Below are 12,627 nucleotides of genomic sequence, written 5' to 3' on the forward strand. Positions count from 1 at the left end.
CCTTTTGACATTAGTGACCACGTGATAATTTCGAACTATGTTCAAAAACACAAAGAGAGTTCGAAAAAGGTTTACCAATTAATTTCGGAAAATAATCAAAAAACAAAAGAAAAAATAATTGGTAAAAGAAACAAAGAACGCGAGGACCCCCTGAATTTCGATATTGACGAACCGGTTTACATTCGTACTAAGTTACGTAATAAAGCTTTACCTAAATTTAAGAAAACTACTGTAAAAAATCAGACAACCTATAAAATTAAAACCAATTCGGGAACGTATCATAAAAATTCTGCCAAACGACCAAAATCTAAACAAAAATTAAATTCGCAGGAAAATGAACCTCCCGAGGATCCTAGTGGCATCGGCGTTAGCAACCCTAGCCCTTCGACGAGTAAATAGCGAAGATGTCAAACTAATTCCCTTGAAAACTTTAAACTCTCAAATATCTTTATCGAAACGGCTGATTGATAATTATAACTTAACGATTTCGACTCTATTTCGTAACCAAAACCAAGTAGAGAAAGCAATGGATATATTAAAAGGATCTGTTGATAACACGATCAATAATCTTCAGTTATATATTACCTTTCAAAGTGTTTTATCCCAAATTATACTTGACTCTCAAAACCTGATAAATTTTCTGGATAATTTAGAGAACGCAATTGGGTTTGCACACACTAATGCTTTACACAATTCAATAGTTTCTGTTTTGGAAATTCAGAAAATGATCGATTTAAAATCAATTTATGATATAAACGAATTACCAAAATTTAATAACACGTTATCTTATTACCAATTTTTAGGGACTCAAGTAACATTTACAGATAGTAAATTAATTTTTGCTATTCATTCCCTATTTTAAGGCTTAAATATTTTTCTTTCCATCACCTGTTTCCTGTTATCCAAAATAACACGATAATCATTCCAAAATACCCCTATGTCGCACGAGAAAAAGAAGATATGCATTTCAAAGAGTCCTGCTGTCCCGAAATCCTCTTGCAGAGCAAGTAACGCAAGAAAAGGTGCTTGTCTTACCTGTCAAAAATACATTGGTATTTGCTAAGTGTAAAATTCATCGATTCCTTAAGATCGATATTCCAACACTTGTAGAAATTCCAGCTGCTTGTCAAATTACCTTGGGCAAGAAAAATTATTACAACAATGCCAAAAATATGAAAGGAAAGCCTTTGCTTATACCTGAAGTCTATATAGAAGAATTTAAACCAATTACGTCTCACATTAGCGAACATCAGCCAAATTAACTTGCAAGACCTATATAAATTAAAACAGATAACAAATGAACTACAACCGATTGAAAAAATTGGCCAGCCTATGTCTATAAGTTTAATAACTAATATTATTGTTATTATATTTTTTCTAGCGGTCATTGCAGCCCTAATGATCGTTTTTAGAAAGAAACTTCTACCGAAATGTCAACATAATCAATCCGAACCCAATAAATCCAATTAGACGGAGCAAACTCATTCCATTATGAGGAGGAGGGAGGAGTTATGTACAATGATTTCTACGTAATAAGGATAGGACACCGTGAGATCTACGATGTCAGCATTTGGCCACGGTGGCACTATGAAGACCGTGAGATTCACATCGTCAGCTTTTCGGATACGAACTTATAAAGTCTTAGTTTTAAGTAATATGATTATCCTTGTTGTAACTGCTGCTGCAGAAAAAGTTTTTAAAAAGTCACCTCGTCTTCGCTTGAACATAATTCCGTCATATTAACGATATTGTTATGATCATGCAGAGAAGAATTTTATACTTTTTTAAGCGAAAACCGTACATCGGATTGAAAAAATCAAGAAACTAGAATTCTTTACAAATGATTGCAGATTTTATTTTTATTTTAAGAGAAATCATTGGCGTACATCAATGTCTGTTAAAATATACAGTCGAAATTCCGTACGTCCGCCACTGGTGTATTTAAAATAAATTGTATTGTAAATAATGCTTCTTGATACATAGTACATGTGTGCTAAATTCCATTAAAATGTCTGAAGTTATTGTACAGATATTAAAAAAATATATTTTATTTTTGAAAACTTTACCACCCTGTATCTCAAAAGTTATAACATACGTTAATGTGAAGTTTTCTTTTTAAAATGAACCCAAATATCGCACTCTTATTTATTGACATTCAATTAGAAACCACCCTGTATAATATTTTACTGTATCTTTTGAAACCTCTATTACCAACATACATAAACAAATTAAAAAAACAGTTAACTGTTCGATAACAAAATTAAAACTACTTTTAACAAAAATAATAAAATTTATAGAGATATATGGGAGTATAAAACGCACTAAAATTAATTTTTAATACTCACCTGTAACAACAACTTCTCTTTAAGTTTCACATTTTCTAACTGAAAACTAAAATACGAAGTTAGCGCCAAAATTTCCCGGTCTGACATAGATGCAGCTCCAGTGTCACGATAAAACTTTGTCTTCTTTTAAATATACAACTTAGCAGGCTGCGAAAAAAATTTCTTGCGTCAAATACTTTTTTATTGACAACATTTTAGACAAGACGTGTCCGAAAAAAGGTCGCAAGTAAAGCAAATTGAATATAGAGCAGTCATAAAGTTTTTGACAAAAGAAGGGTTAGCACCTAAAATTATTAAAGAAAGGCAGGATGGTGTGTACGGCCAAAGTTCTCCTTCGTATTCTGTAATGAAAGAATGGGCAAAACGTTTTCGAATAGGGCAGGAGTCCCTTGAAGATGATTCAAGAACTGGTTGACCAGTGGAGGTCATAACGGAAGATATTGTTGCGGTTGCGGAAGAATTGGTATTGAGTGATCGACAAGGAAATCTCAGAAACTACTAAGCTTTCTAATATAAGTGTTCGTCGAATCCTACATGATCATTTAGGTATGCATAAGGTTAGTGCAAGATGGGTTGTGTGTGGAGTGTGCGCGGTCTTTGTTGGAACTCGGTGGGTCGGAACCGAAGCCTGTGATAGAAACTATTGTGACGGGAGATGAAACTATGGTTCTCTATTATGACCCTCTATCAAAAAATCAAAGGAGTGGCGTCGTAAGGGTGAAGACCTTCAAGAAAATTCAGAGTCTGCCAGTCAACAAAAAAGGTGATGGCCACGATCTTTTGGGATTGTGAAGGAATTCTTTTCATAGATTTCAAAGAAACTAGTACAACTGTCAATGGTAAATATTACGCAACATTATTACATAAATTGCGAGACTGCATACGTGTAAAAAGTCGAGGAAAACTGACCAGAAGCGTGCGTCTTTTGCACGATATTGCACCTGTCCGTACTGCTGGTATTGCACAAGCTGCAATATTTGGATGGATATTTGAAAAAGAACTTACGTGGAAGGCGGTTTAACGACGAAGTTGAGTTAAAAGAACCGGTTTAACTCATTTGGCAGACAAACCAAAAGAATATTTTTTTAATGGAATTGAGTTGTTAACAAAGAGATGTAATAAGTGTATTGAAGTTATATTGAAAAAATTGTTACTCTACTTTGTTTCTTTCAGATTCAGGCAGAGAAATTTCGGCGCGGCCCTCATAATTGGGTATTATCCGGTAAATAGTGATTTCTAAGTAGTTCTGCAAAATTAGCGACGATTTATTAACTTTAATTTTGCATAAACATGTTTAAATAGCCCATTTGTCACACATTGATATTTGTGTCAACACGTTTTCCTGCAACTCGACTATTGGAAATAAATCAAGTTAGAAAAATATATTCAAAGATTGTAAATATACAAAAACATAGTATTTAGCTACCCAAAAAATTCTGTTCTCATTACAATAATAATTGGAATTGTCGGATCGTAGAGAATGCCTGTCGAGGTTAAATATTACACACGCTTTAGTCCCAAATAAAAATTCCGAAGTTTAATTGAAAATCATATTGCGGAAAATCGCAATTAAACGTAGTATATCAGAGGGACGCGGACGGTCTAATCTAACAGAGTATTACGTACGCAATATTACCGTGATGAAAATATAATTCGTACGGGAAGTGTATGTATGGGGATTCGCGGGTAACGGTTAACCGAACGCAATTTGGATTCGCGACAATCTCCGCTCTAATGCAAATTGCTAATATGAGCCGCATCAGAATTATTGTGATGCCGTTCAACAACCCGTATCGGATTAAAACCACCATTTGCAATTAGCCGACGTTGCGGTTGTTTTTTTATTTTATTGGGGTTTGCCAGATAATATTTCATATTTGAATGATAGTGATCGGTTCTAGAATAATAATTTATACATCTGATTTATGGCCAAAGTATTATTTAATAAGTTCAATCAGTGGTTATATAAGCAAATAGAAAATAATGGGTGTTTTTTTAGATGTATAGAACTTTAAGTTGGCAAGTGATTTATTCTCAGTTTGGTTTGGCAATTCATCATGAATAGACTGACGCCTGAACTACGCTTGCAAATAGTGCAATTTTATTTCAAAAATAATGGTTCTGTGTGGAATACGTAGCGCGCACTACGTCCATTTTATCGTCGACAAAATCGTCCATCAGAGCAGTTAATTCGATTAACCATGGAACGTTTTGGCACCACGTTTACTCTTATTGATAACTCGCATCCCCAGAGACGCCGTACGCTGCGTACAGAAGAAGCTATTGCTGCTGCAGAACGTAGTATTGGGGAAGACCCGAATGAGTCCACCCACCATCGAGCACAGGAATTGGATCTGTGTCCATCCGGCTTATGGAAGATTTTGCGGAAGGATCTTGGTTTACGTGCTTACAAAATCCAACTCGTGCAAGAATTGAAGTCAAACGATCATCAAGTAAGGCGTAGCTTCGTCGAATGGGCCCAAAACGATATTGCCGTTATTCCCGATTTTCATTAGCGAATTTTGTTTAGCGCACTTCTGGTTGAATGGCTAAGTCAACAAACAAAACTGCAATATTTGGAGCGAAGCTAATCCTCAAGTGTATGTCGAAACACCGTTACATCCAGAAAAACTGACTGTTTAGTTCGCTTTATGGGCTGGTGGAATCATTGGTCCGTACTTCTTCAAAAACGAGGATGGCCAGAACGTTACAGTCAATGGTGATCGGTATAGAGCTATGATTACTAACTCTTTCATTCCTTAATTGAATAACCATGATGTCCAGGAGATGTGGTTTCAACAAGACGGCGCAACATGTCACACAGCTCGTCCACAATCGATTTATTGAAAGACACGATTGGTGACCGCCTAATTCACGTTTTGGACCTGTGAATTGGCCTCCAAGATCTTGTCATTTAACACCGCTAGACTACTATCTGTGGGGCTATTTAAAGTTATTGGTATATGCGGATAAGCCACAAACACTTGACCATAAATGTTAGAAAAAGTCATCGAATATGCCAGAAATCATATTTAAATTGTAATGCCACAAGATTATCTTTCGGATAAATAAAATTCAAGTCAATCGAATAATCCATCGTTGTTTTATTGCAACTTAAAGTTCTATACATTGAAAAAAAAACACCCCTTATAAGATTGAAATGTTAAACATTAAAAAAAGTCAGCTACTAATAATCAATCGTCGCAAGGAAAGAAAACAGAATAAATTCATGGCTTCTTCCAAAAAAATAAAATTAAAAACAAAACAATGTAGATAAAATATCATATCATTTAGAATAGTTTTCGTCAGCACAGTATTTCTTTATATATTATTTCTGCATGCAATTATAGAAACCTATCCTAAAATTTCCATGTTATTATTTTCTTTATGCTAATGCCTTATTGGAAGATTTAACTTTGTTACAATTTATATAAAACTTAATTAGCTCGTAAGTATATTCCTCATTTGATATATTTTGTTTATCAAACAAATCTTAAGCGGAGTAGACAAAATTATAATTTAATCTGCTAAATAAAACACATATACACTTTTAATAGCATCACTTCTAATCGCACATGAAAAGACTTTTTACTCTCACGGTCAAGTAAACATTTGAAAAGCCAGTCTAACTCAAGTCTCAGTTTCGAATGGGTTAAGCGAAACTGACTCTATACTTAATTTTAACACTTAAAATAAAATAGTTAAAAACTTTCGGTGTGATAAATTGTTTTCGTTGCTCATCCATCCATCCTGACAACACTTTCGTGCAAGGAAGCTGGTGTCATTTTTGAGTAACACAACAAAAATTTGGTGTCAGAAGTGGATACCATCAGCTATAATTTCTGTAGCAGTAACGGAAAGGTTCTACGGAATCCGTAAGTTATACGATTTTCTTATCGACTGTTTTGTTTTGGTTGTACAAGCATTAGAGTTTTCCATTAACATGTATTCTAATAACTTTTATTTTTCTTTGACCTTAAATTGACACAATACAAATTAAATAATTTTTTGTTAATCACTTAACAATTTCAACCGAATTTCAGCTATTTGTGCTCTCTTATTCCGAAATCTTTTGATGGCAAAAGAATAGAATATCATGAATTCATTACAAATTGTAATAATGCTGTCAAGCTTGCTTCTGATGAACAACAAAAACATATTTTTGTTTATATTATTTCACGTTTAACAGGCAGTGTTAGGTCCCAATTACAAGGGAAAACCTACATGTAGAATTTAAGGAAATTTTAAATACTTTCTATCAGGACCGAAAACATTACGTTCAACTAACGGAAGAATTGAATACCATGAAACAAGGTGTATCTGAATCTGTAATCTTATTTCATGAGAGATTTGATAAATTGACAACGCGGTCACTTAGTTTCATGAATTATAAAACAAAAGATGAGCAGTTAGGTAAAATTGACACATTGTCACTTAGCCACTTCATTCGTCATTCAAAACCAGATATCTCTAGGTTTCTAAGAGCTCAAGACCCAACTGATATTTCAGAAGCGTTGTCTAAAGCTATTAAAGAAGAAAGAGCAATTAATATTTCAAACCAAGAATTTCGTTCTAAATCTTCTTTAAAATATTGTACTTTCTGTAAAAAAATAATTTCACCAATCGTGGACATTTAATTTCGGAATGTAGAAAACGAGAGTATAATAATAAAAGACGAAATAAAGCCTCCAATAATTCTCAGCCAAACAATGTCAATAGAGTAGGAAATTCTGAACAAGTGAATTTTAATTTAAACTCCAACAACTCTCAAGTGACCGCCTCACTTGTAGAGTCCGACATTCAAATGACGTAAAACCAACTGAAATTTGACTTTCCAATACAAATTCTCACCCACCTTCTTCTAAATTGGATAATACTCACCACAAAATTGGTCAAAATCAGTCTAAATATTCCGATGCAACTTGACCAAATCATGTTGCACTCTCTGTTCCAAAAAAGACTGATAATACTTCCAGTTCTAACTCTATTTCTAATAATATTCAAAATCCAAAAAACATGGATATTTTATTGACAAACGAGAACGTCAAAACTATCTTTCAAGGTATAGAATTCAAATTTCTGATAGATACTGGAGCTAATGTTTCTCTTATTAAATTACCAAACCTTTCTGAAATCTTAACCTTAAACGGTTTAAGTTCCAATTCCCTATTTCTATTATAGGCAGTATAAAAATCCCATTACACATTTTCGACAAATGTTTCGATGTGAAATTCCACATTGTTAAAGCCAAATCAAATTTGCACTTTGATGGTTTAATAGGAAATGATTACCTAAAAGGTCAGGAATCTACACTTTGCTTCAAGAAAAATGTGCTTAAATTAAACTGTTTACCCTGTCCTATTTCAATATACACAAATTCCAATCCGTCAAAGTCAAATGTTTATTATCTAGAGCCTTGCTCAGAAACTGTTATCGAAATTGATATCTTAAATAAAAATATATCTGAAGGTGTTTACCCTGACATAAACAATTTCGAAGGCAAAAACTTTATTAAAGGTCTTTAATAATAAGTCAGTCATCTTAAACACTAATAACAAAAAAGTTAAAATTGAAGAAATTAGATTATTTATAGAACCATATAATAAAAATCAGTCAATAATTCTTAATCTAAATCCAATTTCAAATTCCTGTAGTCTACCGTGGACCGACTAAATATTTTAAAAGAAAACCTAAGGTTTGAACATTTAAATAATGAAGAAAAATCTTGGATTTTAGATATCTGTGTAGAGTATAATAATATATTTTACTTGCCAAATGACCAATTAACCTCGACCAATACTATAAAACACGAAATGTCAGTCACTGATCCTACCTCAACAAGTTCAAAAATTTATCGATTTCCCGAGACATAAAGCGGAGGTTGACAAACAAATAAAGAAAATGCTAGAACAAGACATTATACGACCTTCTGTTTCTCCTTATTGTAGCCCTATTTGGGTTGTACCAAAAAATAATGGACGCCTCAGTTGAAAATAAATGGAGAATTGTTATCGACTACAGAAAATTAAATAATGTCACAGTGCGAGATTCTTAAATGGATTTCTACAAATAAAAATGAAAGATGAAGACATACCCAAAACTGCTTTCTCAACTTCATTTGGTCACTATGAATTCACTAGAATGCATTTTGGGTTACGAAATTCTCCAAGCACTTTCCAACGCCTTATAAATACTGTTTTGACTTTATTACAAGGACTCCAATGTTTTATTTACCTCCACATACAAAAAAAATAAAATTAATTTTCTATAGTTTACGATCCAACAATTTACTTTTGCAACCTGATAAATGTGAATTTATGAGGAAAGAAGTAATTTATTTAGGTCATACCATAAGCGACAAAGGAGTATCCCCTAATCCAGATAAAATTAAAACTATTTCAACCTATCCAACTCCACAAAATCCAAAACAAATAAAACAATTTTAGGTTTAGATGTACCTTTCAATTGGAACCAAAAAACAGAACAACCTTTACAAACATTCAAAACTATTCTTACCACTCAACCAATTTTAAAATACCCTGATTTCAAAGAAAAATTTTTCTTGACTACTGATGCTTCCGATTATGCAATAGGAGCCGTTCTTTCACAAGCTGAAGTTGGAAAAGACTTGCCGACTGTTTACGCTTCTCGAACTCTAAGTAAAGCTGAAATTAATTATAGCACCACTGAGAAATAAGCACTTAGTATAATTTGGGCAACCAATAATTTTAGACCATATCTTTATGGTAGACAGTTTACCATCCTAACTGATCATCGTTCATTAACTTGGTTATTTAATTGCAAAAATCCTTGCAGTAGGTTACTACGTTGGAGCCTTAAACTAGAAGAGTACGAATACTATATATAGTAAAAACGGGGTAAAGTAAATTCAAATGCTGACGCATTGTCACGCAACACCATTCTAGCAATAAACGATAAACCAAATCAAACCTATGATGATTTAGTCAAATGCCACTATACGAATTCCAAAATAATAGATATCGAAACACTCAAAGATTATATTTTTTCAAAAAGATTTAGACGAAAATAAAATTTGCTATGAAAACCTCATAGCAACCCAAGTTATTTACTCCATTCCATAACTTTAAAAAATAAAAACAACCTATTAACATTCCTATGCATTTCAAAACTTAATCATTTCGATAAATTTCAGTGTAAAGATATATTTTATTCTCTCAAAAATCTCAAAGAAATACTAGCAAAATCGCAAAATATTCAAAATTTATATCAAAAACCCTGCTGAAACAAGTCAAAATTTAAAACAGGAAATGATCAATTAAATGGCCAAACATGAAAAATGACATAAAAAAATTCATTAAGTCCTACCAGTCTTATCAAATAAATAAAATAAATTGCAAACCTAACAAAGCATAGAAATCACGACCACTAGTGAACATCCAGTCAAACGCTTGCAAGAGACATAGTAGGACCACTTAGATTGACGGAAAATGGACATAGATGCATTTTGACCATGCAAGACGACCTCACGAAATTCTCATATGCCAAACTCCTAGAATTTATAACCATATTTGGAATTCCAGAAAGCATTCTTTCAGACCAAGGCTATGTTTTCTGCGCCGACGTCATGAATCCTCAAACCAACGGCGCTTTAGAAAGAAGCCATCACACTCTAAACGAATATCTTAAACACTACATTAGCAAACTAATTGAGACGAATACATGCAATTAGCAATGTTCACTTATAACATACACATTCACAAATCGACAAATTTCACACATTTTGAACTAGTTTTTCAACTCACAAAGCCAACATTCCAACATCCGTTCCAGAATCGCCCGAGTTTCGATATTCATATGATGACTATTACACCCATTTAAAATTTAGACTCAACTAAAATTGCATAATGCAATTAGAATTAGGCCAATAAATTTTAAAGTTCGTGATTTAGTTTCCATTCAAAATAAAATTATTAAACCCTGTCTAAGCAAAAAACTTAGTCCTGACTTTAAAGGCACATTTAGGACAACTAAAATCAATATGAATAATACGGTCGAAGTCCAAATAAAACCAAACAAAAAAACAACTTGTTACACCAATTTAATGAAAACTTTTGTTCTAGGTGACGATTACGATCCCTAAACCAATTTACACCTGACTTTCCTATTAGCTTTTGTGACGACGTCATTGACTTGAGCAAATTATAATGGATAACTTTACTTACTTACTTACTAAATGATTTCGGATTTGAGTGAAGAAAGTGACACTCAGACCTCTTCTATATTATGCGCAAAAAAGAAAATAATTCATCCTCCTGTTACAACTCCAACAAACTTGTGATTAGAATTATTAAAAATTTAACTACTAAGCAACAATTTGGAATTTCCCATAACTCTTACCGATATTGGTAATATTTATAAATACTTTTCAATTTGCGACTTAAACGTTATTTACGATCATGAAGTACTAATTTATGTTATTAAAATTCCTCTAGTCCAAAAACAACTTAATAATTTGTTCAACTTAATTCCTTTACTTGTTCCCTATACAAATTCAAGTGTTTATTCCTACATCAATCCTTCCTACCCTTTCTTACTACTTAGTGCAACCAGAACACATTACGGCCGACTAAGGGATCTATCAGCTTGCAAAAAGATATCACTCGAAAACTATCTATGCTCCGAAATTGTGGTTTACCTTGCGTCCGAAACACCAGTGTGCCAAACAATTTTGGGCACCGACCAACCTGATAATCTTACTGAGGACTGTCCATCCCGCACCAACAATGCAGACATCGAGGTGTGGCATCCCTTATCCGCTAATTCTTGGCTGTATCATATAAGCAAATTATTTTCAACAAGAAAAACACAGACACAATTGATGTGCAAATATAAACCAAACCAAACCTCTAATAACTCAAACTTCATACCATCAATCGACATAACTAAGGACGACTATTGCCAGTATCACCGAGAAGTCCAAACCAATACAAATTCCTAATGAAGTTCAATGGTAACAATTTAGACGAACTTCGCCATTCGAAGCAGAAATTGGAACAATTTAACGAAATTCTTGAAGAAAATATAAAGTAATCGTATTTTTCCAGATATACGTCATGGTTTTCGACAACAATTGCAATAATTGTAATTATAGCACTTAAGGTTATATTAATGTGCTGTTGCTACAAGGGTTCATGGTTACCATTCAAATATCTATCACTAACCACAACGAAAGCGACCTCCCTTTGACAGAGTTGATACTTCGCCATTTAGAAGAACTAAATGAAGCAAATGATAGACTATTTCATTACGTAAATGCAAGTTCTGTGCCGTATTCGACAAATGTTCCTCTCACACGACGAAGAAGAAGTCTAACCTTTTCAAATATAATCCTTTTAAAAAAATATATTTCTTATATTTTAAAAAAATTACATTATATATCCATTTTCGTATATTGTATGTAATATAATAAATATAATTATTAGGATTTTAGTATATTTAAAGTTTTACTGAAAATATATTTTCAGTTTTTATGTTTAGGTCAATTCGTCTTTAAATTTTGATAAAATTATTATTGCATCAAAATTCTTAAAGCGGGAGGTGTTAGATACCTAGCCTAAGTAAGTATATTCCTCATTTGATACATTTTATTTATCAAACAAATCTTTTACTCTCATGGTCAAGTAGGGTAAACTTGCCCAAATCGTACCAGTTTTGAACAACTTGTTGTAGATTTCTCAAAAATGCATCAAACACTATGAAATTTTGGTTGTTAAAACTTTATTAATAGAAGAAACATTAGACATGTGTTAATACTTAAAGAACCCCTGTTTTACTACTCAAAATAAAATATTTAAAAAATAATGAAAAATGTACTATTTAAGACCATATGTCTTAACTCGTACCGCACTATTCCTAAATCGTACTTCTGATGCAATGTTGGCAAGTGTAAGAATATGTGGCTTTTCCTACACCTACACAGTTGTCGTGCACCCATATGTTGCATTTGATGCATTGAATCATTGATTTTTCTTCATCTTTGCGGCATAAAATGCAATACCAAGTATTAGAAGTCTTTTCTATTAAAGAGCGTTTCTTTGGTTTTGTTGGTCCATCTAATTTATTTTCCAACATATTTTTATATGGACTCGCAGTAAGGACTACGGCCTTGCTTGTTTTCTTAGATGTTTGCGGTGGAAGTCGATATATTGGTGACAAATTCTCAATAACCGTGCGGATGGATGCGTCAGTTTGATCGTGTGCATTTGTAGAAATATTCGCTGTGGAAGGACCAGAATCCGAA

The 12,627-nt window shown here is 33.0% G+C and overlaps 1 protein-coding gene across 1 annotated transcript in view; it reads left to right on the forward strand.

The window, feature by feature from the left end:
- LOC132704467 (uncharacterized) overlaps positions 1 to 11,417 on the forward strand; it is a 29,114-nt gene extending 17,697 nt beyond the window's left edge. Inside the window, exons 3-4 of the mRNA XM_060674477.1 lie at positions 10,695 to 11,167; positions 11,290 to 11,417. Coding sequence (XP_060530460.1) covers positions 10,695 to 11,167; positions 11,290 to 11,417 — 601 coding nt within the window. The remainder of the gene's footprint in view (positions 1 to 10,694; positions 11,168 to 11,289) is intronic.
- Positions 11,418 to 12,627: the final 1,210 nt, after the last annotated feature.

The sequence above is a fragment of the Cylas formicarius genome, unplaced genomic scaffold (genome assembly GCF_029955315.1).
Source record: "Cylas formicarius isolate icCylForm1 unplaced genomic scaffold, icCylForm1.1 PGA_scaffold_7__23_contigs__length_41026272, whole genome shotgun sequence".
In the NCBI taxonomy this organism is placed as follows: Eukaryota; Metazoa; Arthropoda; class Insecta; order Coleoptera; family Brentidae; genus Cylas; species Cylas formicarius.